The following is a 27635-nucleotide window of genomic DNA, read 5'->3' on the forward strand; positions in this document are numbered from 1 at the left end:
AAGGAATAGTAAAGGGTTTTCCCATGTTTTAAAAAATGTCATGATAATATCATTGGAGAGATAAGTATTATCAAATTGCTGGTGGAATATACACTATTACAATCTTGCTAGAACAAGACCCATATACTGAGAGCCTTGAAGCTTAGGCCTTGGGTGGCTCAGTCAGTTAAGCATGTGACTTCAGCCTGGGTCAGGATCTCAGGTTCCTGGGATGGAGCCCAATAGGGCTCCAAGCTCAGCGGGGAGAGTGCTTCTCCCACCCCCTCTGCCCCTCCCCCTGCTCGTGCTCTCTCTAATAAAATCTTTAAGGAATAAAAGCTCAGGCTTTTGGTTCAGTAATGTCACTTAACCCATCCCAGGCAAAAAGTGAGAGATGCAATTGAAGGAATGTGTAGACCTGGGTATAATCTGAATCTTCAACAGGGGACTGCTACATAAAATTACCCATACATTCAAAGACAAGCCCGGTGCCATTGAAAACGAGGATTTCAAGGAACTTTAAAGGACACAGGAAAATGCTGACCACATAATATCAGATTAAAAAGGAAGGGTGTCTGGCTGGCTCAGTCAGTGGAGTGTGGGACTCCGGGTCTCCACGTTGTGGGTTCAAGCCCTGCAATGGGTATGGAGATAACTTTAAAAAAAAAAAAAAAAAATACACTTATGCCAATTAGTGGCTGTATTGGCGATGTTTCTCCATGTTTTTCTAGATTTTTCAGATTAATCTCAAGGTTTAAGTTACCAAAACAATGGGAGAGGGAGGAAGAGGGAGAAGGAAAGACAGAATCTTAAGTAGGCCCCACCCCCAGCTGGTCAAGGGCTGAGCCCGCAACCCTGATCATGACCTGAGCTGAAACCAATAATTGGAGGCTCAAGGGACTGAGCCACCCAGGTGCCCCCTTAATGTAACATTTTAAATATAAAATAGACTTTTGAAATGTATACAGTAATGAAAACATGTGAGCTAATCCTACTCCTTCATATAATATGTACTAATATTTGCTGCCCAAATATTTATACACTTCAATACGTTTTAAGGAAGAAATTTCGCATTCCCCAAGTTATTCTATGGTAAGCAGTACACCTAATGTTTTCTATATGGTGTCAATTCCTTTCATTCCAAAAGCACGTACTATTACGAAACCACTTACTAATTCAGGACTTGCAAGCCAGATTTATAAACCAAGTCCAACTTTATTAGAATGTGTTCACTTTATAGAGCTACCCACCACTACCTTAGTATCAGTCCAATAAACCTATTATTTGAATATGCTCTTTTAAGACCAAACTCCAAACCATTTAAGTCTTCCGTATTCCATTACAAAGAGTTACACAGGAACATAAAAATGTAACTTACCAACACAATCTACGTCATACTGTTTTTTAAAAGCCAAGACCTGGGTGTATTTAAATATGGACTGCCCGTTACAGGTTAACTTGTAAAAGTTATGTAAAAGATATGGCTAAAACGGATACCTTGAGCGTGTCCAGTATACCCCGATCCTTAAACGTCTGGTATAGCTTTTTTCGCAGTTCATCTTGACTCAACACGTCAGATTTGGGGGGCATAGTGGACTGGAAGAAAAAATGGTTACGGGTTACCCGGCGGGCACATGGACCATGAATTTCTGAAAACAGACCAGTGGCCTCCAGGGAAACCCGAAGAGGCTGGGCAGGGTTAAAGAAACTATAACGAAAACAAACAAGAGGTTACGTTTCCACGGGTCCCTGAGGAGGGGCCAGTGTATCTACCTGAGCCATCGGCTGTCAGCTTCCCCTGCCGCCGACTTCGCCCAGCCGGTCCTGCCTTGGCCCGAGTTAACACCCAGCCCGAGCTACAGGCTCAGGACAAAGGGGAATCCCGGCCTTCAGAGCCCCGTCTCTGCCTGGGGGCCAGTCGGGAAGAACAAGAGAGCTGAACACTGCTTCTCAACTAGGAACTCTAGCAGACTCGCATTGCCTTTCTCAACGGTTCTGATGGGTAGGCGGGGTCGTGGTCCACACGCGACTTTCCCACGCGGCTGGAGGGCGGGGACCGGTAGTGAGGCAACAAGAGAAAACGAGGTACGACCGGGAATTCGCCGGGCTGAGCGTTGATCCCGCCCTTCCCCGCCCGCCAAACCTAACCGCCCTGCTCGGGAGTACCAGGGCGCACGCGCTTGGCTGCGCAGTCCTCTGGCCGGAAGCTCCTCCCAGCTCTCGCGTGATCTCAACGGCGGATTCTCGCGAGGATTGCTCGGGGAGTTCTGACAGAGGCTGCCAAGCGCGGGTCTGTGGGGGGAAGTGACTGGCTGTTCCCACTGTCGGCCGCTCCCTGCAGGTAGGAGATGGAGTGAGTAGGGGGGCGGGAACTCCAGGGGACGTTCCGGGCCCCGCGTGACGCGGGTTTTGGCCCAGTCTCTCCAGCCGGCCCGGGGGCAGCCGGATCGGACCTGGCCAGTCCCTGTTCGGCTGATCTCATCCCAGGCCACTCGGCCAGTGCCCATCGCGTTTCATCCTGCAGACGTCGGTCAGCTCAGGACCTTTGCTTCATTTTGCCTTTCATAGGCCATTCGGGTAACTCGGGGTTTTTTTAAAGGGCCGTGCTGTTGTCATTTGGAGCTGGGTAATTCTTCGTGGGCCCTGTCCTGTGAGGGGAGGGGATTAGTCCTCTCACAGGCAGCCTGATAGTTTGTAACAAAGTGCTTGGTAACATTGTCTCGAATAAGTTTCCATGTAACCTCAAAGGAGCAGCCCTAAGCTTGTCCTCTGGGCGGCTTGGAATAAGTCTGTCTAGCCCAGAGTTAAATATTTGGGACCCACGTAGGTACTGCCCTTCGATCACAGCCATCTTTCCTGCTACAGATCTTTCTTGTCTCAGCCTTTATCAGCACCAGGTCCTGGCAGTCACTACCGCTGTTTAGAACTGGCTCACCAGCGATAACCCATTTGCCATCCCTAGTCAAATCCCTTTTCCATTAGACAGCATACATTATATTTGAAGGTAAGATCCTGCTGTATCTCACTCCCCACCCCCAGAAAGGTCTTCCCCAGTTTAAACATCCTCCGTTCCTTCAGTAGCTCTTCTTTCCAGAGCATTCCTTACACACACACAGTTCCGAGTTATTGATCCTTTTAAAATGAGATTCCCAGAAGTATGTTCCCTGGAGATGTAATTAGTTAAAAGGACATGGTCTTAATGCAGCCTAAAATTGGCATTAGCTTTTTGGATTACTGTATCAGACTACTGCCCCTAATTGAGCTTGTTGCAATAAATGTAAACTTTTGGGTCCTTGTAGATGAACTGCTCTTAACCTAGGTTTCTCTCCTATTGTACAGTTGTTTGGTTTTTAAGTACGGGATTTTTTTTTTGCACGCTCTTAAATTGTCATTTCACTTCAATTCTCTTAACCTGGAGGGGGTTTTTGAATCCTTAGTGTTGCCTTCCAGTTTATTAGCTGCCTGAGCATGTTATCCTTGAATGTGATAAATTGTCCCGCTCCTAAGCATTCAAAATGTTGAGCTGGACTAGGTTAAGGTCACGCTCAGCGGTTCCCTAAAGACCCCATGCTGTCAACTGACTTGTAGAACTTTAAGTTCTTGGGGTATTGACATTCAAGTCAGGTAGGCGTGGTCCCTCACTCAACAAAACGAGTGTTTTAGTCTATTCCAAAAGTACCCAGTTACAGAAGATAAGCCTTTGTTTCTGAAAATATTAACACTTACCTATCTCAGATGGTTTGACTCTTGTTCCTGAGATTTCCCATGTCACTGAATAGTATACAATCACATTTGTTAATTGAAGATATAAATTTGCTAAGGCTTGAAGGCCTGTATTTATTGAGATGTTTTTTTAATATACCTGTCTTGAGGTTCACAGCCCACCTAATTTTGTCACACTTCCTATTAGAAAAATCATGCTGAGAAAACTGAAGTTCAGCAGATCTGCATCCTCTTATGTACCAGGTGACCTTTCTCCCCTTTTTCTTGGATTGTAGTCTAAGAAGGCTTTTAACTTAATTTCACACATTTCCATTAATTTTGTGCTTTTGCCCTTCTCATGCCAGCCTCACAGAGATGTGGTCTCATTTTTGTGTTCATTACTAGTTAGTGCCCTCTTTCAGTTCAAGGTAGTCCAGAGCTCCTGTATCACCCGTTGATTTCTTTAGTGGTCGCTCGCCTTCTCTCTCAAGCAGCTCAAATCACCTAGCCATCAGGGACAGCAGCTGTTTTCATCCCAGGTGAGAGTCCTGGCTCCCCTCCCTTCAGTCAACAATTCCAGTCTCTTCTTGTGGAGTTTCTTCATAAGCACCTAAACTCCACCTTCTCACAAAGGTGCTGTTAATCGTTTGCTCACAGACTTCATCAGTCAGGCCTCAGAGACCGTGAGGGCCTCAGCACTAGAACCTTCAGAAGGTTCTTTTCTGTGTTGAGGCTAATCCCAGCATGCCTCTCATTCCTGTGTTCCAGCTGCACCCGACCCTGTCCCAGCTATTGCCCCCCGCCCCCCCCCCCCACAGTTCCATTCCCCAGGCGTGGAGCACTTATTCTGTACTGGGCCTTAGGGAGGCATGCTGGGAAAGAAAAACGATTACCCGCAGGTAGCGTCCCCCTTCCCCTCCTTCCGGCCTTCTACAGTGCTCTGAAACTTGTCCCGTGGTAAGTGCACTCCTCTTGTCCTCAGTCTGCCTCCAGAATGCACCTACCTTCTGTGAGCACTCTGAGTGTTTCCTTTTTTCTCACTCCTGCAGCTTTTTCAGCTCTGACGTGTGTGTTGTCTGCTGCTCTAACAAAGTTGAGGGGCTTAAACAACACAAACGTATTACCTTACACGTCTGTGGCATAGACATTGTCACGGGTCTCACTGGGCCAGAATCCAGGTACCAGCAGGGCTGTGTTCCCTTCTGGAGGTTGTCAGGAAGAATCAGTTTCTTTGTACTTTCCAGCTTCTAGAGGCCACTCGGCTTCTGGTCCGTCCTTCCCTTTTCAACACTGGCCGAGCTGCATCTCCGTGACGCCCCCACCCCCTTCTGTCGTTGCACTTCCTTCTGACCTTTCTTGGGGGCCTCGCTCTTCCACTTTTAAAGACCTTTGTAATTATATTGGGCCCACCTGGCTAGTCCAGGCTTCTCTCCCTGTCGTAAGGTCAGCTGGTGAGAAACCTCAGTTCCATCTGCAGCTTTAATTCCCCTCAGCCAGGAAATTAACATTCACAGGTTTTCGAGATCAGGACGTGGACAGGGCGGGGCGTGCAATTCTGGCTACCACCACATGTTCAAAATTGACGTGTTCATTTCATCCCTCTTTTTCCCCTTATTTCCTTTCTTGGTGAATAGACTCATCTTGATATTCTGCTTGATCACCTCAGTCAGGCATTTGGAAGCATCCTTGATTCTTCCCTCTTCCTCAGCTCCCCAGTTTAATCCATTGCCAAGTTCCGTGTAGCCATCTCCTCCACACCTGGAGACCTAGTCTTCTTAGGAGATGCTTGAAGGACCCCTATTTTAGGTAATGGGGAAATTGAGCAGACACACACACATGCTCAAGCTCACACAAACACCACGGTTGCTTCATTTGCATCACAGACCGGAGTACTAAGTAACACTGGCTTTGTGGATACAGGGAAGGTAGAAGAGGTTGCAGAACTTAAAAAGTTTCAAATCATTGTTACAGAGCCAATACAGTAGCCACTGTCCAATACAGTACTCTCCAATACAGTAGCCACTAAGCACATCTGGCTATGTAAATTTAACGAAAATAAAGTTAAAAATTCAGTTCTGCGGGCACAATAGCCACCAGTGGCTACTACATTGGACAGTGCAGATATAGAACGTTTCCCTCCCCACGGAAAGTTGAGTGTATCAGACAGCACAGAATTTTTTTTTTTAAGATTTTATTTATTTATTTGACAGGGAGAGACACAGTGAGAGAGGGAACACAAACAGGGGGAGTGGGGGAGGGAGAAGCAGGCCTCCCGCGAAGCAGGGAGCCCGATGCGGGCCTCGATCCCAGGGCCCTGGGATCACAACCTGAGCCGAAGGCAGATGCTTAATGCCACCCCCCCTTTTTTGAAAGATTTTATTTATTCATTTGACAGAGACACAGCGGGAGAGGAAACACAAGCAGGGGCGTGGGAGAGGGAGAAGCAGGCTTCCCGCTGAGCAGGGAGCCCCATGCAGGGCTCGATCCCAGCACCCTGGGATCATGACCCGAGCGGAAGGCAGACGCTTAACCGACTGAGCCACCCAGGTGCCCCCAGACAGCACAGAATTCTAAAGTGTGTCTCATCTTTGCCAACCACCTTGGCATAATAAACCTCAAATATTAAATGATTGTAGACATTCCCTTCCTGAGACCATGTGGTTGTATTCTCCCAAGATTTCCATTTCTTCCACTTCACCTTCCAGTTTTGCCTGTAGAATCGAATAGTAGAATTACTCCTTCAGCTGCTGTGAAATCAAATTACTGGCAGTTCAAGTTCTGTCCAGCTGTAGCATCTGTGACCTAACCTTTATGTGGTGTTTCCTTGGTTCCCTTTCTGTTTATCCTCACCCTGTACTGACACTATGCAGGCACCGGAATGAGGGTTATCTTCCTTAGATGTGTATTGTTTTCTGCTGCTTCTTAAATGTTTTGTGCTGAAGAAGTTAAACCCTTCCCTTGGCAAACTCCAGCTACAAACTCCTATTCCAATTAATGACGTCATTGTCGACTTTGTTCAAATTTAAAGTTCCCATCCCTCTGCCCCTTGAAAATTTCTTTCAATCTTGAGAATTGTTGCTAAATCTCCTAGTTTTGCAGAGCTTTCATAACATTCCTGCCTGTCTTGTTACCCAGTTTTAGTATTTGGGCCTTTTCCCCCATCTTTCCCCTAAGACTTTCCTGTAAAGGATCAGATGGTCTCTGTCACAGCTGCCCAACTGTCATTTTGGTGTCGGGCAAAGGCAGCCTTCAGCAACAATACAAGGATGGACAAGGCCAGATCTGGCCTGCAGGCTGCAGTGTGCCAACGCCTGCCCCGAAGAACATTTTAAATTCTATTTACCTCATCATGCCAGAAGAACGTCCTATTTGCCTTTTTTCCAGTCATGGGCCTCCCAGTTCCAGAGTTCAAAATGCCAGCAGTGCCTTGATTTCCTTAACAACGAAGGTTGTATTCATTAGGAAACAATTTCGGATTTTCTGATGTTCAGTGTGATTCAGCAGAAGTCCCAGTGAGGCTTGATGAGCCCTGGGCTCTGACACACCTCACTACACCTTCCCTGAGATGGTATAGTCTCAGTGAACCAGGAGGCTGCCCCATGTGGAGGCCTTAAGAGTCAGCACATCTCCGTGTGCGTATGCTCCTCCGTGTTGTTCGAGAGAACGTGTGCTGAGCACCTCCTCTGAGCCAGGTACTGTGCCTGGTGCTTCCCATGCATTAGGTTGTATAATCCTCAAGGTCCCCATAAGGGATCTGTGATGGCTACCTCGATTTCACCGAGGAGGAAACTGACATTGGGAGTTTAAGGACGGTGCCTGTGATCAGGTTACTAGTAAGTGGCGGGGCTAGACCTGAGCCTAGCTTTGTCTGATTCCAAAGACCCTGTGCTAAAAGTACATACATACATACATAAATCCTTCCACCCATCTGTGCTAAAAGCCACAGAACCCCTGATCCCCTGCCCCAAGCCCTCCCACCCCAACACTTTCATTTCCTTAGCAAACCTATGAACACCAGTTCTAAGACTTCTTAACGCCTCAAATGTCTTTCTTTTTGGATTATGATTTCTTCCATCTTTTCTAGAATACAAAATTGTGTCTTCCTTATTTTTTAAGATTTTACTGTTTTAAGTAATCTCTATATCCAACATGGGGCTTGAACTCACAATCCCAACATCAAGAGTCACACACGCCACCGACTGAGCCAGCCAGGAGCCCCATGTCTTCCTTATGAATGTTGTTTGAGGAGGCATGTCATAGGCTCTTGCGTTTGCAGAGACTGAGATTTATAGCATACATTGTTCCGGTAGGAAGAAGACAAAATCAGCACCCTTTATTAATTTTTCCCAGTGTTAGTGCTAATAATGCTAACTGGCCCAGTCCAAGTTTGGCCCAGCTTACTCTGAATGTTCCAAATTTTCAGGTCATGAGAATGTTGTTTTAATGATTTTGTATTAGAGGTCTTCCAGTTTCCCTATGAAAATAAAGTACTGGATTCCACAGGACATATCACAGACATAATCTGTATAGTCCCAAAGCCGTTTGTCTATGGCAGTGTACTGGAAAACATGACAAGCTTAATGGTCTCCTTCTGCAATGTCAGGTTTAAGTAAAAAAATGAATTCTAGACTTCTTGTTAACCATTTCTCATTTTCAGTATGGTGTGCTAAAAATATGTTATTTTCATTTAATTAGGAGCTATATATTGAAGACAATGTCTGGAAGCTTCTACTTTGTAATTGTGGGCCACCATGATAATCCAGTTTTTGAAATGGAATTTTTGCCAGCTGGGAAAGCAGAATCCAAAGTGCGTATGGAACCTTAAAAAATTCTGTAAGAATTGTTATGCTGTTGTAATGATAATGGTGTGGCATGATTTTACAGCTGGAAGAGATCTGGACAGATGAGGTAACTGGAATCCACTGCAATTAAACGAGGCTTGCTCTGCAGTCCCACAGGTTGATAGAAGCCAGCCAGGGAACATCCTCTGAGTTGTTGACTCATCCTTTGATTCAGCTCACACTTGGCACATACTAGCAGGATGCTCTGGGTCTCTTCTCTGATACGTAGTTCACTGTGTCACCCATTCTGAAAAGCTGCTCCCTGAGCACATAGAAACATAGTCTACCTGTTGTGGGACCGGAAGAACAGTTGTTACTGGCTGGAGATGCCATGAGAGCCCATTCTGTCCAAGGGAATTACATTTTTCATCAGGCCATACATAGTAGGGCCATTTACACCTGGGAGGGTTAAAAGAGACCCTTGCTTCCGTGTCCCACTGCCCCTGAGACTGTAGCAGTTTTCAGTGACCTTCTGCACCACCTACCAGCTGGGCGGTGCCCTCATGCTGTTCTCCCCAGTGACACCACCCAACTTCCTTGTTGCCAGTAATGGTTCCAGAAAAACAAGCTTGGTTCAAGAACATGCCACTCAGAGTAAACATATAGTCTTGAGATGAGAATACCTGGGGCCCTTCCATCTTTCTGTACTGGTCCATGTTGCTAATAAAAAGTTATGCTGTGTTTCTCCTAACTCCAAAATAAGCTTTAATGTCCCTTAAGAATTGATTTTTGAAATTAATTGTAGCGCATAATGTCCAGTGTGTGATGCTTTTCAACTATTTAAATCTTGCCACGAAAATAAGATAGAAATGTGGTTAAGGTATTATCTATCAGGTGGTGGTTACTACATTATTTTCCCACATTCCTATGAGCCCGCTGCTCATTAAAACTTTGTACCGAGCCATCTCCGTAGCAGTGGTTGCTTTGTGGTACAGGGCTACTTACATAGTTCCTGTGGACTTGTGGTAGGCAAAGCTGTGCACATAAAAACACTTTGTGGCGTGACTTGACCTTAGTTCTTTCTGCTGCTACCACTCACCTTAAAGCATTTCTACATTTTTCTTCTAATCTCATGATTGATCATCCATGTGAAGTGATGGAAAACACTGCTGTAAGCCAGACACAAAACACATCGATTTCGCTAGGGATTAAATTAGCTTCGTCATGATGATGTGAGTGGAGTAAACATGCTTGAGCTGTGCAAGGCCACTGGCAGCCTTCCTCCAGCCCTGTCACAGGAATAGCCTCCACAGCAAGGAGGTCATATTAAGTTGCCTTTCCCAGGGCTGTCATAACAGAGCACCACAAACCAGGTGGCTTAGAGTAAAAGCAGCTCATTGTCTCACCGGCCTGGAGGCCAGAAGTCCAAGAACAACATGTCAGCAGGGCCAGGCCCCCTGTGAAGGTGCTAGGGGAAAATCTGTTCCAGGCCTCTCTCCTAGCTTCTGGTAGTTCCCTGGCTTGTGGCAGCAGAACTCCAGTCTTCATGTGGCATTCTCGCCGTGTGTGTGTCTGTCTCTAAATTCCCCTCTTTTATACATACACCAGTGATACTGGATTAGGGGCCATCCTCCTCTAGCGTGCTAACGACAGCTGCAACGACCCTCTTTCCAAAGAAGGCCACATTTGGAGGTCCTGGGCAGGGTCGGGGGTGGTTAGGACCTCAACACCAAGAATTCAGTTGAACCTGTAACAGAAGTGTTCTTTGAAAAGTTTATTTTGAAATAAAGAATTCTACAGGAGGAAGACTGTTCCAGGTTATGAATTCCCTCTCCACGTTATGGTGGGACAGTCCCACCTCCGGTTAAGCCCACGAAACAGACACTCAGCTCTGACAGGACTGTCTCCTGCTGCTGAGACAGGTGACTACTCACAGCTGGGGCTGAGTATGGCCTGCCACTCCCAGGTCCCCCTGTCACGTAAACTCCATTCACCTGAAAGAGGCCTACGCCAGGCCAGAGTGAGTGCCAGAAGAGTGCCACCTTCTCAGCTGTCTCCACTGCTCACCAAGTGTCACTGTGCCCCACGGCCTTCCCTGCCCTTTTCCCCTGCTGACCCTGAGACCCATGCCAACGTCACTTCTGTGTCGCTCTCCAGCCTACCTGAAGTGCTATCCATTAGCCATAACCACTTAACGTATTTTTTCATGTCCTCCTCTAAAAAGATATGAGTGTCTTTAAAGCAGAATCTTTTTCTACCTACTGTTCTTTCTTCACACGCTTAAATGGTTGGTAACTTCCTTCTTGCAAAATTAAATAATCTATATAGTTTCTTGAACACATTTCACTTATTAATTGGCTGCTTCTATTTGTTTTAGATAGCAAATTGAAAATATGATGTGAAAACACTTAAGATCTTTCCTAAGTCCCATGACAGTAATAAATGAAGTAAAAGCAGAAGATGCCCCCCCAACCCCCAAGAACACTACATATAGAATTTCCAGAATGAAATGTTGGTGTTCTTGATGCTGTCCAGAAATGTTAATCTGGTGCTACTCACATTGTCATCTAGGATGATCATCGTCATCTGAACCAGTTCATAGCTCATGCCGCTCTTGACCTCGTAGATGAGAACATGTGGCTGTCCAACAACATGTACTTGAAAACTGTGGACAAGTTCAATGAGTGGTTTGTTTCAGCGTTTGTTACTGCAGGTCATATCCTTATCTTTTAAATAAAGATCTCTAACTAAAAGTTGGGGTAACAGACTAGAACAACATGGGACATACATGCCAGACTGAGTCTGTGGACTTCAATGTGTCAGGTAAAAATTGCCATTTACAAGGCTACTTTCATTTTTTTTTTAGGGGAAAAAATTTTGTTTATTTTGCTTAACAGATAATTTTGTTTAACAGATACTTTTAGAACCAAGTCTCAAATAAAACTAAGTTTAATCTGAACCATTAGGTTGATTTCACTTTATTTTGTAGTAACTTTCTAACTTTAGAATGATTATGTCCTCTTTAAGATAAAAGTTACCTAACTTCAAACCCAGTTTATGTATGCAGCTTTTCCATCACAAAATATAATGCATGTGACTCATTTGAAGGATATCATATCACCTACTTTTCATTTTTCATTTCTATTAAGATTATACCTTAATTCTTTCACATATGAGATTTATTATGCTTCATGACATAAGGCAAGAAGATGGAATAAAGAACTTCTTTACTGATGTCTATGATTTATACATAAAGGTATGGTATGTTCCATAACTTTTTAAATCTGACTGTAAAAAGGGATTCCGACTTTGACAGGAAATTGGCCTGTTGCAGTAACTCCCTTGTACTGCAGTTTTCATCTTAGACCAGGCCCTCCCCAGTCAGACCGATCCCTGGAAACTCCCTCATCAGGCAAGTCTTCACTGCCAGGCTAACATGTATTTAGGACAGAACTCATGGTAGTTGTTTTTAAACTGGTTTCAGTTTCCCCCTTTTGGCGCACATATCGTTGATTTTATTAGGGAACCCTAAAAAGAGAAGGAAGCAGGCTACATAAGGGAAATTGCTTCATAATTTTAATCTAAAATATGCTCCATCTCCTTTACCAGTTACAGTGCAATGATTATAGATCATAAACTGTCAGGAAGTTTACCAAATGGTCCCTCAAGGAGAATGGTGCCACTCACATTTCTTGATATTTAGAAAAAATAAACTAGACATAGGATGTCTGTGGTTAAACTGCAGTGCTAACAGTATGTTCTTAATTAATTTTAAATGTTCTGTATTTAGACAAGATTTTTTGTCCATATCAGCACGGTTCATATTCCTGGTCAGAATTAGCAAATAAAAATATTATGTCTTTTTAAGATAGACAACATCAAGTAAATTAAGGTTTAAAAACTGGTTAACTCCTTTTTCTTATTAGTGATTCAATCTGACAGTTTTCTCACATATGTTATGATACACTCATTTTACTATTTAAGAACCTGATCACTCAGCCTGTGTTGTTAAAGGACAGTATTAAAAACCTGACTGTCAAAAAAATTACTACATAAGGGTCATTTAATATAGCAGCAACGGGGTATAACTTTACGAGCATATGGTGGATTTTTAGTTTTAGCCAAAGGGCCTTACAGATTACTCCATACATTTATAATTAGCGTGAGTAGATTAGTATTTCACATAAAGGGTGAATCCTGAAAGTTCATTTAGCTTACATAAGCAACACTTATCATACCACCATTCGTTTTGCCACAGGTAGTTCTCAAAACTAAAACACTAAGACAAAAATCTCAAGGGGTCATTACTATTTAACAGTGGAACATTTTTGTTGAAACTTAAAAATGTGGTCTTCAGACTTTTTTAGATGTCTTTGATGATTTTTAGAACTTTAAAATAATTTCCTTCTAGAGATCTATGATTTGTCAGTCTTTGTACTTTGACAAGCTTACTAATACCTTCTTCTTTCCTAGTTTGCAATGAATCCATTTTATGAACCCAATTCTCCTATTCGATCAAGCGCATTTGACAGAAAAGTTCAGTTTCTTGGGAAGAAACACCTTTTAAGTTGAATGTGGAAAAATTTGGAAATAAACAATGTCACTACAATGGGGTATTCTCAGGAATGTGTATGTTGTAAGTAACTTGACTAAATAGCCTGGAAAAGTTTTACTTGTAGTCTAAATTTATCTAAACCTAATGAAATTCCTTATTATTTCAAAACAGTATATTGAGTTTCTTATGATTATCAACAGATCAATATTTGCTTGTGAACAGTGTTATTTATAAACTCTCTAACCTTGGAAATATCTTTCTTCTCAAAATTTAAGAATGAGCTTTTGACTTTACTCATTCAGATAGCTTGATCTTGTTGTCACAATTCAGAACCAAATGTCATTGTCAAGATTTTGGTAGACAGATTGAAAACTGGAAGTTTCTGCAGTATGGACTGAAGTTGATAGCATGTACATGGGCTTCTGCACATCTAGAGATATTGTTATAAAACCATATAGGCAGTATACACAGCACTCCCCAAGAAGCCGGAGCAAACAGCGTTTGCAGTGCCAAATGCCACAGGCCTGCCTCTGTCAAAGTGATGCCGCTATAAATCCAGAATCCTGGATCCATGTTTGTAAAATGGGAGGCTGGGACCAAAGTGACAGGTTATGTTCTTATATTGCCTTTCCCTCTGACAGTAAACTAAAGTAAGTGAACCTGCTGGTAGTTATACCAGTAAAAAGTTGTAATTCTGGAATTGTAAACAAAGAAAAGTTTATATTACATTAGCATTTGCATTCTTAGCTTTTTTAGGCTGTACACCAAGGGGGTGGGGAGTGGTCTGTAACAAGTGGGATCTTACTGTAAACTAGTAAATGTCTGTTTAAAAACAAGTACTATAACCAGATATTTTCTGTGCTAATTGTGAGCATTTAATTTTGTTCTGTCCTGAATAACTTGAGCAAGTAGTTCTAAGTTTGGTCTCATACCCTTGTGTGAAGTTGCTACCATAATTTTTTAACCCCATCTATTTATTGGATTTCTTAAATAAAGATGTTTGTCCAAGATTGTGGAAGTTTAATCGAATTTTTGAAGTGTTGTGCTCACGCTGCTACCGCTACTGTCTCAGTCCTATTTCCCCTGTAGAGAGTCTACAAACTATTATCTTAACCCATTTTCTAGAACTCAGATCACCTCAAGCTAGGTGCCAGAGCTTTGGGAGCAGAGAGACAGTCCGCTAGACGTCTGGGAGTGGCTTTAGCCATGCTCACTGGAGAGACGCCGGTGTGCACTTGCCGTAGACCGTTTGCTTTGCCCCCAGTAAACACACGGTGCACAGAGGTGTGACGCGGGCCGCCAGGGGCAGCAGGCTGTCTGCAGCAGGACGTGGGAGCGTGCCTCGCAAACCATGATCCTTTCCTCTAGGCTCGTGAGGGTGAGACGGCAACAAGCGACACAAGCCCTATGTGTGTTACTGTAGTTCAGGACAAACTGTGTGTGTGACTGCGTCTCTGAAGGAGCCTGAAGCAAGTCCGCTGAGAAGCGTGGGGGTGGATGGGACGTCAGGCGTGAGCTGCACTGCAAGAGCATGTGGGCCACGAAGGTGTGGAGAAGAGCAGCACCAGGCATGTGGCTAGGACAACCAGAGCTGGTGTAAAGGGAAAAACCAGGGGCTGGCAGTTAAGCAAGCTCAAGAGCCGGCAAATCTTAGATCTGGTAGTAGGTGATTGTCATACAAGGTTCAGGAACACAATAGCAACAGGATGACATCATTAGCACCCTGGGCTGAGGCCCCACTGAGTGTACGTGTGTCAGCGCTAGGTCAGTGCTACTCTACGTTAGCACGCCCAAAGGGACCCAAAGAAAATGCACAGTTCTGATACTGTCCTCTTTCGTTCCCCAGATGCTTCACTGGTGCCCACGTTTCCCATGTATGTAGAGAGAGAGTGGATTTCTGCTCTGCCCGCGCTCCACCCGTGTTCTTTCACTTTTCAGTCATGTCAGCCCTTTCTGGTTGCCAGTCCACAGTGGTGGCTTCTCAGAATCCACGGACAGTACACAGGTCCACTTTTCTACTCCACTGCCCCACAAGCCACCGGTGTCCACGGTGTCATGATACTCAAGGGAAAGCTTACACACGTTTTTACAGGAATGTAAAACTCAAGGTTTTCTCTTAAGGGACATCTAGGATGTTTTCACTTCAACTAGGGAATGTTTCACAAGGTGACAAAGACATTACCCCACTGATGGAATTGTACTTTTCCATCTTCCACACTGCACACTATTTGCTACATGGGCTGCAAACGTACATCTGTCCGCTCTCCAAGTTCAGTCGTTTGCCTTGTTCTTACCACTGAGCTGTCTCGACGACCCTGCGCGAGTAGACCACAGAAGCTCACGTTGTCAGAGCTGGCCCGACGCCCTGTGGCGAGCACCAGCACTGGAACCCTGGGGCCTCTCCTCCCCAGACTGGGGGGCATGCACACCGTTCCTCCCTTCTGCCAGCTTCCTGGGGGCTCCGCAGCTACTTCCTTCCACCAACCCCGGCCGCCTCGGGCGCCAACTGCTTTCTTCCCCAACTCTTGTTTTTTCAAGATTTCTCATCTTTGTTTAGGTAACACCAGCCAATCAAAAGGCCTTTTACTCCCTAAAAACAAGTGTCAGACCTGCAGCTACCTTTTGCTGCTTGTTGAAGAGCTTTTCCCATCGGTTTGTTGTAGTCTCTTTGGGGGCCAGAGCTACTGCCAGGTTTTGTTCCTCCTTAGTGGTCACATTTCAGTACTGTGTTTGGTCAGCTAGCCCCTGTTCACTGGATCCCTTTGAGTCAACGGTGTTAAACTGGATTACTCTCCTTTCCCACCAGCCTGTCTTTACACACATGAAGATCTGTTCCCTTGACCATTTTTTGCTTCCCAGCTCTAGACCTCTTGAATATTTAGCTGAAAAAAAGGTTACTGAAAAGCTGCTTATAAGTTTTTTTTAAAAACCAGCAAAGTATTAGTTAAATCTATACAGGAATCAAAATTACACATTAGGTAAATACCTACACATGTACATATGTATTATGGGCTGAATTGTGTCCCCCCAAAATCCATTATGTTGCAGCCCTAGCCCCCAGTCCCTCAGAATGTGACTGTATTTGGAGACAGGGCCTTTAAAGAGGTGATTAAGTCAAAACGAGCCCACTAGGGTGGGCCCTAATCCAATCTGACTGGTGTCCTTATGAGAGGAAGAAATTTGGACGCAGAGACATGGTGGCATGGTGGGGGGGGTGGTGCTGCACACAGGAAAGGTCATCTGCAAGTCACAGAGAGACCTTAGGAGAAACTAAACCTACCAACACCTTGATCTTGGACATACAGCCCCAGAACTGTGAGAAAAATTCCCACTGTTTAAGCCACCCAGTCTGCATTTTGTTGTGGCAGCCCTAGCAAACTAATATGCTTCCCTTACATACTAAGTATCTAGCTTGATACCCAAGAAACTGACACATGCTGCCTCCACGGACAGGAACTGGGTGGCAAGGGTATAGATATCTGCCTCTTAAGTCTTATGATTTTGAAACGTGACTCATCTATTTAAAAAATGAACAAAAAATTTACTCCTAATACCCACTGTTGAACAAGGTGTGGGAAACTGGCACTTTCAGATATTGCTGCTCGATGTGTCACTAGAGAACGGTTTGAATAAACTGGTAAACATCCGTACAGCTGATAAATGAGGTAGATATACCAAAATGGAAGTATGTCCACATATATTAAGAGGAAACAAGTCACAAAACAATGGGGACACTTTTGAGGAAAAAAAAAAAAGCAAATCCCCTAGAGAAAAAAGGAAGAATATGTAATATACACCAATTTGTTAATGGATTCCTATTTTGTTTTTTTGATGGAGGATTACAGTTTTGGGAGGGAGGACTGATAATAAATAATAAAAACAAAAACTGTCTCTAACCTGAGAATATGAAGAGATTTAATTTCCCCAAATTCAAAGTGTTAAAATGTTCCTCATATAGCCAAATGGTCTGTTCTGTTAGATTCTGTTCTCAAAAGCTTAGCTTACTGAATGATACTGCTATTCTTTTTCAGCGGCTCCCACTGAGCAGGGCATGATAACCCTGCCCCAGCATGTTCTGGTAACCCACAGTGGGTTGGTCTGCCTCTGTAGGATGGGATAGGCACACACGGCAGAGCATATGAACTTTACCCGCAAAAGACTACAATTCGCTTTATCAAATCTCCTTGAGAGCAAATCACTAAACAGTGTTCAATGACAAAGAAGGCATTACACATGTGACCGAACAAAGATGTCGTTTACCCTCACACAAAGTACAATCCTTAGTATTTCCTCCAAGAGTGATAAAGTTGGCTTCTGTTTTGCAGGTGGGGGCACACAGGTGAGTGATTACTAGTGAGAGCAATTCTGATACGGAGAATGAAAATGTGACCACTTAAATAATTTTAAAGAGAATGAAGAAGTAATCAAATAACTGCAAAGCAAATGCATTAGGTTTTAATCTTTATTATTTAACATTATTGCTTTAGGGAATTTTTTTCCCCCTCAACCAGGAACTGAATGCTAATTACATAAAAATATACAGATATAAAAAGTAGTTCTCCATTTTCCCAGGAAAAACAAACAATAACTTCCAGAATATTCAAGTGTTTTGTTTTAATTATAATTAAAGTATTGATCATCTCATTTATTAGCTTTGTAACGTACATATTTAAATTAAATGTTATTAGACAACCATTACAATTTATAAATGTAAGGTGCCACTACTGAGTAAATTGATTCTTCCATGAGTGGATGTGTCCCTTCTCCCACCCACTAACAAAGCAGCAATATGGTTAGTTTAATTTTATGAGTAGATGGTCCATTGCTGCAAATGCTAATTCTCTTCTCCACCGTGTTTTGTTTCTGTGAATGTGTGTAAGTTGGTTAGATCGCACAGGCAACCTCTCTGACGATCAACAGCAAGATGAGCTAGGCTTGGGCTTTCGGTGCAGACTGACCGTGTCTGTCTGAATCAGGTGATCTGACCTATCCTCAGTAGCAAGCACTCTTCGAACTGCTTCCTCGAAGGCCGCTGCGACATTTGTGGCATCTTTTGCACTTGTTTCAAAGTAAGGATAGTCGCCGTTGTCCCTGCACCAGGCTTGGGCTTCTTCTGTAGACACCTGACGTTCACTTATGTCAATCTTGTTGCCCAAAATCACGAAAGGAAAACTTTCAGGCTCTTTCACATCTGCGTAATATATGAATTCTTTCTTCCAGTTACTCAAGTTCTGGAAGCTCTGAGAATCATCGACACTAAAAGTGAGCAGGCAACAGTCAGAACCTCTGTAAAATGGCGTCCTCAGGCTTCTGAATCGCTCTTGACCGGCCGTGTCCCAAATCTGCATGGTAACAAAATGTCCATCCACCTCCAAATCTTTATTTAAAAATTCCACACCTATTGTATGGAAGAGCTGGGTATCAAACTTATTGGTCACATATCTGTTCATTAGAGAGCTCTTCCCAACTCCACCATCTCCAAGGAGAATTACTTTAAAAAGTGAAGATTTTCCTGCCATTATTAATCTCACGATTTTGACTTTAGAACCCTGTAAAATAAAGAGGTACCATTACATTGCTTTAGACCTGTACATTTCTCTACATGATTCTATGAATATCAGTACGTAAGGGAAATAAAGCACAGAGTCCCCAGTCCTTTCTGTACAGAAAATGCCTAATGCAAGAGCTGTCACATGCTGAGCGCTCGACCACACAGCAGACACAACCCTACTGGTACTCCGTGACACAGCCAGTCAGGGCTCGCTCTTCCCCCAAGCTGACTGAAGCAGGCGCTCAAAGCCAAGTCTCACCCCAAACACCTTGCTCTCAACCATTCCTCTCTACGCACAATAAGCCCTGCCCCCATTTGTTAGACATGCAGTAGGAGACCAAAGTAGGCAGGTTGTTTGTAACAACTTCAAACAACCCTTTGGTGGCACAGTGACAGTTTTACCGATGGCTTTCGTCTTGTGCCAAGGGTTTTCTCAATGACCTCCCCTTTCTCTCTTCCAACGCTATGACCATAGGAGCTGGTAACCAGGAAACCAGAGACAGAAGCTGACTGATTTGGCTGTGAACAAAAATAAGCAATGACTGAGTAAATGGACTCCATTCTCTTCATTAGGAACACGATTTGGACTTGCCTAAAATTAATGTCAGCAGCAATGGAATTTTTTAACAAAATATCATAATCTAGCACATTCTGCCCACAAGACTCATTTGGGCAGTTCAAACTCTTAATAAATATGAACCTGGGCTGTCAACTTGTGTGTTTTCAGAAGGAATGAGACAAACCTTAAAAATGTGGTACTCTAGGGGCGCCTGGGTGGCTCAGTTGGTTAGGCGTCTGCCTTCAGCTCAGGTCATGATCCCAGGGTCCTGGGACGGAGCCCCACATCGGGCTCCCCACTCAGCAGGGAACCTGCTTCTCCCTCTCCTTCTGCCACTACCCCCTGCTTGTGCTCTCTCTCAAATAAATAAATAAAACCTTAAAAAAAAGAATGCGGTACTCTATGTACCCTTTTGGGGAAGCCCCGGGGCAGGATTAAACATTTCCCTACACCCCAGGCACCAGCCTGTGTGGGGCAGAATTTCAGATGCCCATTTACAAATGGCTACTTTTTTTTTCTTTTAAGATTTTATTTATTTATTTACCAGAGAGAGAGAGAGAGAGAGAGAGAGAGAGAGAGAGAGAGTGCACGAGTACAAGCAGGGGGGCGGCAGGCAGAGGGAGAAGCAGGCTCCTTGCTGAGCAGGGAGCCCGATGCGGGACTCGATCCCAGGACCCTGGGCTCAGAGTCCCCAGATGGCTACTTTTAAGTGCCAACAGGAGCACTGTTCCTATTTAAGGTTTCTGTTTTTATTCTTTACCATGGAAAATTTCAAACATACACAAAATTTCTGAATAATGAGAATAATATAATGAAACCCCCATGGATCCCTAAGCTAGCTTCACCAATTATCAACTTATGGCAAATCCTGTTTCTTCCGTAACAACTCCCCATTCTCCCCAGTTATTTTGAATCAAATTATATCATTTAATCTGTAAATATTTCACTATTACATGGCTTTTAAGTCCATTAAAATTTGTAAAAGGAGACAATCTTTGGAATAGCACTAACAAAATTTTCTGTAATGATGGAAATGTCCCCCATCTGCACTCTCCAATATGGCAGCCACTTGCCACATGACTACTGAGCATCTGACATGTGGCTGGAGGGAATGAGGAACTGAATTTTAAATTTTATTTAATCATAACTAATTTGAATGGCCACATTTAAAGAGGCAATAGCTGTAGTGGCCAGCACAGTTCTAGAGCAAAAATGGTTCTTAACTTTAACATGAAACTGGATATATTGTGAATCCATCAATGGGAAGGTAATGAAGACATGAACAATAATTGTTAATCGACTAGGATGGATTCGGAAATTCACTGCAGTAAACAGTATCTGGCTCTCTCCTGGTTTTAAGCAAATGTGACCCAGTATAATGGAATTAAATATTTCCTGTCATGTGTAAGAATTCTGCATTTCCAACTACATGATACACTATTCTGGTAAAACCTGTAGAACTTGTCCGTAACTCTTATTGGCTCTCTTAAGTTACTACTACAATGATTACTACTATAACTGATACAATTTAAAGTGGCCAACAAAACTGTGAGGCAATCAAAGTACTTACCTCTTGGAGACGTTTTTGACTTCAGTGGATTGCTCTGCTCAATGCCCAAACTACATTCATGTCAGAGAGGAAATCGAAACAATCCCAAACCCCTTAATCTCCTGACATAGGTAACAACTTGGTAAATCTGTTCCTTTGTTTAACTTTGCAATCTTGCTTAAACTATTTCAATTTATAGAAAAAAAGAATAACAAAAACCAAAATTGCATACCAGCTATTACGAGATGAGGAAAAAGCACTGGTCTAAGGGCCTATCCTTAACACTCTTCAGTGGTTCTCCAGATTTTCAGATCTAAGTCCAACTTCTAAGACAAGACACCTAGCCCTGCTCCCCATTTCTGGCTTCAGTCATTGACAAATGCACAGTCAGATGGAACTGAAATTCAATTCCACTTGCTCAGCTCCTTTGCTCTCCCTTGCCTGGGCCCTGGCACAGGCTGCTTCCTCTGCTGGTGATCCTACCCCACTTCACCTAACTAACAGCTGAGCCCTTGGAACCACTCAGCATGGTCATCACCAACACCTTCCCCAGCAGCCCCCATTCCAAGACTGTTCCTTTCACAAGATTTTCAAGATACATGAACTCAAGAGTTCCCTTCTGTGTTCTAAGGATGTAAGAGATGTGTGTGAGTCTAGTATATCATTTATCTCAGTGTTTGAGTAAGTCTCCAATTACCTTACCAGACACAAAGTTTTACTGCACAGCACTGAATTGTTAGGATCTTCACATCAAATTATAAACCAGATTATGCAATCTAATAACCTCCCCCCAGATGACTGGTTGCATGTATCTACCAAATTCAGTCTTAGACATTCCTTGAGATTTGTCATTTATAATTTTATCAGGACACTTTGACACAGTCCTTTTCTTTTTTCATAATGATGTAGGATTTCCTAGTTGGTGCCATTATTCTGATTAAACAAATCTGGGGTATGCTAGACCCATACACCAGGAAGTGGGGTATGATTTTTTACAATTCCTATCTATAATTTGGGGCCTTGCAGATACCCTCTTTGCAAGGATGCTACCATTTGCTAAAACAATATATAAACAAACATTTCTTTGATTCTTACTGTAGAGTTGTATATAAACATACATGGCGATACAGATAATGATATAAACCATCTTATTTCCCACTGAATCCAACAAAAGCTAGCTTCAGGCAATCTATACATTAACATAACCATAACTGGCTTGGAAACATTAAAAATACTCCCTTTTTCTTTTCTAAAAATAGTAAAACCCTTTGAAACTTCAGCATAAGATGAATGAATAAAGGTATCCTGTTATTTTCAGAACTTACCTTAAAATATAATGTGAAGTCTTTTTTACTCCACAGTTCAGAACGATTGCCCACAAGCAACCTCACCAAGGTTAAAACATGACTTTAACAATTCAGCTAAATTTGATAAAGAATCCTGAATAAGAAAAGCATATTACATAGGTCATAAATGTTACCTTAATTGTTCAGCTCAAGCAGCATCATTATCTGCAAAGAAAAAATTAGAAAGTTCATCTTAGCAATGTACATTTAATTTGTTTTCATAGTTTTAAGAGTAAAAACAAAAATTAAAATGTGAATAAATATGACGTCTATGAGCATCTGGATTCTTAATTTAAAAGGAAAACCAGAAAAAATAATAATAAAAATAAATGGAAAACCATACCTGAAAGCTGTCCATGACCTTTCTCAGCCAAAAAGAAATCCTAGAATCAAATACTACACTTTTTTTTTAAAGATTTTTATTTATTTATTTGTCAGAAAGAGAGCGCACACGCGCACATGCAAGTGCACAAGTAGGGGGAGCGGCAGGCAGAGGGAGAAGCAGACTTCCCATGGAGCAGGGAGCCCGATGCAGGACTTGATCCCAGGAACCCGGAATCATGACCTGAGCCGAAGGCAGACGCTTAACCAACTGAGCCAGCCAGGCGCCCCCAAATACTACACTTCAATCACTGCTTTTTCAAGAAGGTTTTTGCCTGCCCACCCTTCTTTTCTAAGTTTCACACTCAAACAAGTGCAAGATATTTTTAGGATAAAAATGTAAACTATGGGGGCGCCTGGGTGGCTGAGTCGGTTAAGCGTCTGCCTTCGGCTCAGGTCATGATCTCAGGTCCTGGGATTGAGCCCTGCGTTGGGTTCCCTGCTCAGCAGGGAGCCTGCTCCCCCCTGCTTGTGCTCTCTTGCCCTCTCTCTCTCGCCCTCTCTCGCTCTCAATATAATTTTTTAAAAACGTAAAATACGTCATTCTTCAAAATTTGCCCAAATTTTGAGTGGCTGAGAATAATCCTATTCCAAAGAATTAAATAAAGCTAACGCAAACAAGAAAAAGGAAGAGTCACAAGAGAGGGAGGGGCACCAACGCAACAAAGGAAACGCTGGGCTAAGGCTAAGGCTAAGGCAGCGCTATGTCAGGAAGCTTCTGGGCAGCCAAGGCAGAGATGAAAACTTTCTTGTGACAGAACAGTAGCCCATTATCAGAAAGGAGAAGGGTTCTTGGTGCCAAAGGCCAAGAGCACACACCCCTGGGCGAGCTACCTGACATCCTACCTCCTAGGGCCCCTGGGAAGATTCACTGGGTCACGGACAGCAGGTAAAAGCATTTCACCACAGTGCCAGGCTCATTATAGGAGTGCAAGAAGTTTCTGTGGGATGAACACGTGAAGAAGTCTTTACTGGCAGTTTTAAGGAAAGGTTTCTTTCATGACCATTTCTTAAGTCAAATTTCAGTAAGAGTCCTGGGCAGAACAGAGAAGAGGATTATGCAGGCAGACATGAGGAAGCCAGAGGATCCTAACCCTAGAGACCGAATTCAATGCGAAGGTTTCTGAGTGACGTATTATGCGGGAAGCTGGGACTGAAGCACTAGCGCTCTCTTAGTCTAAACCGAAGGTTTTATCCCCGACACACACCTTTTTTAAGCAAAGGGCATTTTTGTGAAACTTACATACGGCAGCCCTTAACTTATAAATTCAATCAACGAATAAATGAAGACTCTTCAAAATTTTGACATTTGGGGTTAAAGATGAAATAGCAACAGTAACAACAGCTGTTAACAGTGAACACTGACTAAGCCCTATAAGCCCTTTCCTCTGCTTCAATGCATCCACTCCTCTCAACTGTGTCCCTATCCCTCCACTACAGATGAGGATCCTGACTCAGAGAGGTCTACTACCTTACTTGAGGTCACACAGCTAGGAAAAGATGGAGAGAGGGAGATCTCAGGGCAGCTGACTGTTCCAAGGCCTGCCACTTAACCTATTAGGCTCAGCTGCCTTTGCATTTATTTCTGAGGGTTTTCCTGTTGACTGCTGAATGAACATAAGCAGCTGCAATGCTCAGAGTCTTTCAACTGCGGGCTTTATTTCAAGAACTGTACAAGAACAAGGTAACCTGACAGAACTAGTAGTGTTCAATCCACTGACATGTACTATAAATAAAGTACATCTAGGGGCACCTGGGTGGCTCAGTCGTTAAGCGTCTGCCTTCGGCTCAGGTCATAATCCCAGGGTCCTGGGATCGAGCCCCACATCGGGCTCCCTGCTCAGAGGGGAGCCTGCTTCCCCCTCTCCTGCTTCCCCTGCTTGTGTTCCATCTCTCACTGTCTCTCTCTGTCAAATAAATAAATAAAATCTTAAAAAAAAAATAAAGCACACGTAACGGTGATAAGTTTTTTTTTTTTTTTTTTTTTTTTAAGATTTATTTGAGACCGGGGTGGGGGGGGGGAGGGGGGAGCAGACTCCCTGCAGAGTGCAGAGCCCAACGCAGGTCTTGATCCCAGGATCCTGGGATCACAACCTGAACCGAAGGCAGTCACTTAACCAACTGAGCCACCCAGGTGCCCCAAGTGCCAAAGTTTTAATAGAATTTCAATAGTTTAAACATTCTTTTTTAAGATTTTATTTATTTTACAGGGAGAGAAAGAGAGGGAGGGAGCGCACGCAAAAGGGAGGAGGAGCAGAGGGAGAGGGATGAGCAGATTCCATGCTGAGCATGGAGCCTGACGTGCGGCTCGATCTCACAACCCTGAGATCATGACCTGAACTGAAATCAAGAGACGCTTACCCAACTGAGCCACCCAGGTGCCCCTAAACATGTTTTAAATGAAATGTGCATCAAATATTGGCAGAACTCTGAAGCATCTCCCCCAGAGGCCTAGTGTTCCACGGAGTAGGTGGCAAAGCAGTTTTTAAACAAGTGCTTAGTGCAGCCTCCTGTGTGCCAGACACTGTGGATGCAGCCACACCCACCCGGTCCCTGCCACATGCAGCTTGTAGTTGGGTTAAGTGACAATCTGCACACAAACCCATGTGCGTTACAACTACGGCAAGACCTACAAATGAGGCACTTGATAGAGAGTGCAAGTATTCATGCTGAACCAGAAACCAAACAACTTAAATAGCGCAGGGGATTCTGCCCAACATCTCCCTCGGTGAGTGAGAGATGCAGTGTGTAAACCTGTGGCTCTCTCAGTCACACCCAGGCCCCACATGTGAGTATTTCATGGAGTCAACTGTGATTCCAGACCTCAGGGGGACTTAATTTTCATACACTACGACCCTGTAACTCAGCCAGCTACTTCACGGGCTGCTCAGTTAAAAAGGTGGTAACTTCCAAGGCCAGAGGGAAACTGGGCTGTGTTCAAGTGTGTTAGTGAAAGACTACACACCAGTTTCCAGTGCGGGCTCTTCCAAAGCAATGCCTCAATGATCATTTTAGCTGCATGCCGTCCATAGAGAGCAGCCTCATTAAGGTCTGATTCCACTGTAGGGGGATTTGACCCAGGGTAAGTGGGTCTGATCACAGGCTAAGCCCAGTAGCAGGAAGCTCAGCAATAGGGGGAGGAGAAAACCCCAAGAAAAGCAGAGGGAGCCGGAGTGAGGAAGTGGCGAAGGAAGAGGCCAAGGCAGAGGAAGAACCCAAGATAGGCCTGAGCACCTGGAGCCCAGAGAGAGAGGAGAGTGCTATACACAGGGGACTGAAACAGGCAGGGCCTGAGACACGTGGGAAGGATTTCCATCTACACCCCTGAAATGATGAGAGCACTTTAAGAGCTTCAGCAGCAGGCAACCTGATCAGATGTGGAATCCAGAAAGGTAACTGGCTGAGGTGAGGGAAAGAGGAGGGCCTCGGGTAGAGCTTCAGTGGATGCCCTTATGATCCCTTTTAACTACCAATGGCATCAGCTGGCTTTGGGATTGAAAATGGTGGGTTTTCTGCCTTGTAGGTGGATCCTGCAGTAAGATGTTCACTCTGTGGCTTTATACCTCACCTCCCTTTCATCTTTTCCTCTTGCCACCCCTTGCTAACTCCTGCTCACCCCTGTAGATGCAGCTAGACCTCATCTCCCACTGAAGTCCCTCCCCCCCCATTCCTAATGCACCCTGAACATGCCTCTAAGTGCAGACGTAATAATAATGAAATTGGCATACCTACTATGTCTAATAAAAATGAAACATGCCTGGGGCATCTGGCTGGCTCAGTTGGTAGAGGATGCAACAACTCTTGATCTCGGTGTTGGTTCGAGCCCCATTACTTAGAAAAACAAAATAAAATGTTTAAAAAAAAAAAAAGCTCTCTAAAAAGATTGTTTCATGGAAACACATTATACCATTAAAAAATGCCCACACTTTTCCCCGAGTTACCAATTTTCTAAAGTATAGCAGGGGCGCCTGGGTGGCTCATATGGTTAAGCGTCTGCCTTCGGCTCAGGTCATGATCCCAGGGTTCTGGGATCGAGCCCCACGTCTGGTTCCTGGCTTGGCTGGGAGCCTGCTTCTCCCTCTCCCTCTGCCTCTCCCCTGCTCATGCTCTCTATCTCTCTGTCTCAAATGAATAAATAAAATCTTTAAAAAAATAAATAAATAAAGTATAACAAAAAATACATCCCCATACTATTCTAAAATCATCTCAAAAAGAAAAAAAAAGAAATTTTGCAAAAATGTCAACAGTAGGGCAAATGCAAATGCCCTAAATGCCTAACTGGGGATGTTTTGCACTCCCTCAGGAAACATGGAAAGGTGGGACTGTAGAAATATGCTGTTGCTGAATGATAAAACTACATGCATACCGTGATCACAGCACAGGAAACCTTACAGGTTTATATTAAAGCCTGCAAGAGGGGCACCAGGGTGGCTCAGCAGGGTGAGCGTCAGACTCTTGGTTTCAGCTCAGGTCATGATCTCAGGGTTATGAGATTGAGACCCATGCCAGGCTCCAAGCTCAGTGTGGAGTCTGTTTCAGATTTTCTCTCCCTCTCCCTCTGCCCCTCCCACTTGTGCACTCTGTCTCTCTCAAATAAAGTCTTTAAAAAAAAAGATTTATTTTTTTATTATTTATTTGAGAGAGACAGAGAGCAAGATAGAGAGCACAAGTGGGGGTAGGGGCAGAGGGAGAAGCAGACTCCTTGCTGAGCAGGGAGCCCGACAAAGGGCTCAATCCCAGGACCCTGAGATCATGACCTGAGCCAAAGGCAGACACTTAACTGACTGAGCCACCCAAGTGCCCCTAAATAAATAAATCTTACAAAAAAAAAAAAAAACAAGTAACCCAATTTAAAAACGGGCATAAATGGTCAACATCATTAGGGAAATGTAAATCAAAACTACAATGAGATACCACTTCATATCACTAGGATGGCTAGAATCAAAAAAGACAAGACAATAAACAAGTGTTGATGAAGATATGGAGAAACTGGAACTCTCATACACTGCTAGTGGGAATGTAAAATGGTGCAGGGATAGTGGAAAATAGCCTGGTGATTCCCCAAAAAGTTAAACATAAACCTTCCATATGACCCAGCAATTCTTCTCTTAAGAGAAATGAAAACATACTCCATACAAAAATTGTATGTGAATGTTCGTAACAGCATTATTCATAATAGCCAAAAAGTGGAAACCACTCAAATGTCCCAACAACTGAATTGTTAATAATATT

The 27635-nt window shown here is 43.7% G+C and overlaps 3 protein-coding genes across 11 annotated transcripts in view; 1 reads left to right on the forward strand and 2 right to left on the reverse strand.

Annotated features, from left to right (window-relative positions):
• The window catches only part of OFD1 (OFD1 centriole and centriolar satellite protein), a 45001-nt gene extending 43054 nt beyond the window's left edge, over positions 1-1947 (reverse strand). For all 3 annotated transcript variants that reach the window (XM_088028867.1, XM_088028866.1, XM_088028865.1), the window contains exons 1-2: positions 1753-1947; positions 1477-1575 (exon numbers count right to left, since the gene is read on the reverse strand). In XM_088028867.1, coding sequence (XP_087884993.1) covers positions 1477-1575; positions 1753-1761 — 108 coding nt within the window. In that variant the 5' untranslated portion in view covers positions 1762-1947. The remainder of the gene's footprint in view (positions 1-1476; positions 1576-1752) is intronic.
• Positions 1948-2240: 293 nt separating this feature from the next.
• TRAPPC2 (trafficking protein particle complex subunit 2) lies at positions 2241-14024 on the forward strand. Its single transcript, XM_028114981.2, has 5 exons — positions 2241-2320; positions 8377-8488; positions 11034-11178; positions 11633-11718; positions 12936-14024. Exons 2-5 carry the CDS (start codon positions 8396-8398, stop codon positions 13032-13034), a joined length of 423 nt encoding a protein of 140 aa, XP_027970782.1. The 5' UTR covers positions 2241-2320; positions 8377-8395; the 3' UTR covers positions 13035-14024.
• A 3426-nt stretch (positions 14025-17450) lies between these two features.
• RAB9A (RAB9A, member RAS oncogene family) overlaps positions 17451-27635 on the reverse strand; it is a 45353-nt gene continuing 35168 nt past the window's right edge. For 2 of the 7 annotated variants that reach the window (XM_028114979.1, XM_088028876.1), the window contains 2 exons: positions 22157-22187; positions 17451-18566 (listed from right to left, as the gene is read on the reverse strand). In XM_028114979.1, coding sequence (XP_027970780.1) covers positions 17931-18536 — 606 coding nt within the window. In that variant the 5' untranslated portion in view covers positions 18537-18566; positions 22157-22187 and the 3' untranslated portion in view covers positions 17451-17930. The other 5 variants (XM_088028872.1, XM_088028875.1, XM_088028874.1 and 2 more) reach the window with 4 other exon arrangements.

Source organism: Eumetopias jubatus, unplaced genomic scaffold, assembly GCF_037043125.1.
Source record: "Eumetopias jubatus isolate StellerSeaLion01/CBP00866 unplaced genomic scaffold, mEumJub1_p1.0 scaffold_11, whole genome shotgun sequence".
NCBI classification, from domain to species: domain Eukaryota; kingdom Metazoa; phylum Chordata; class Mammalia; order Carnivora; family Otariidae; genus Eumetopias; species Eumetopias jubatus.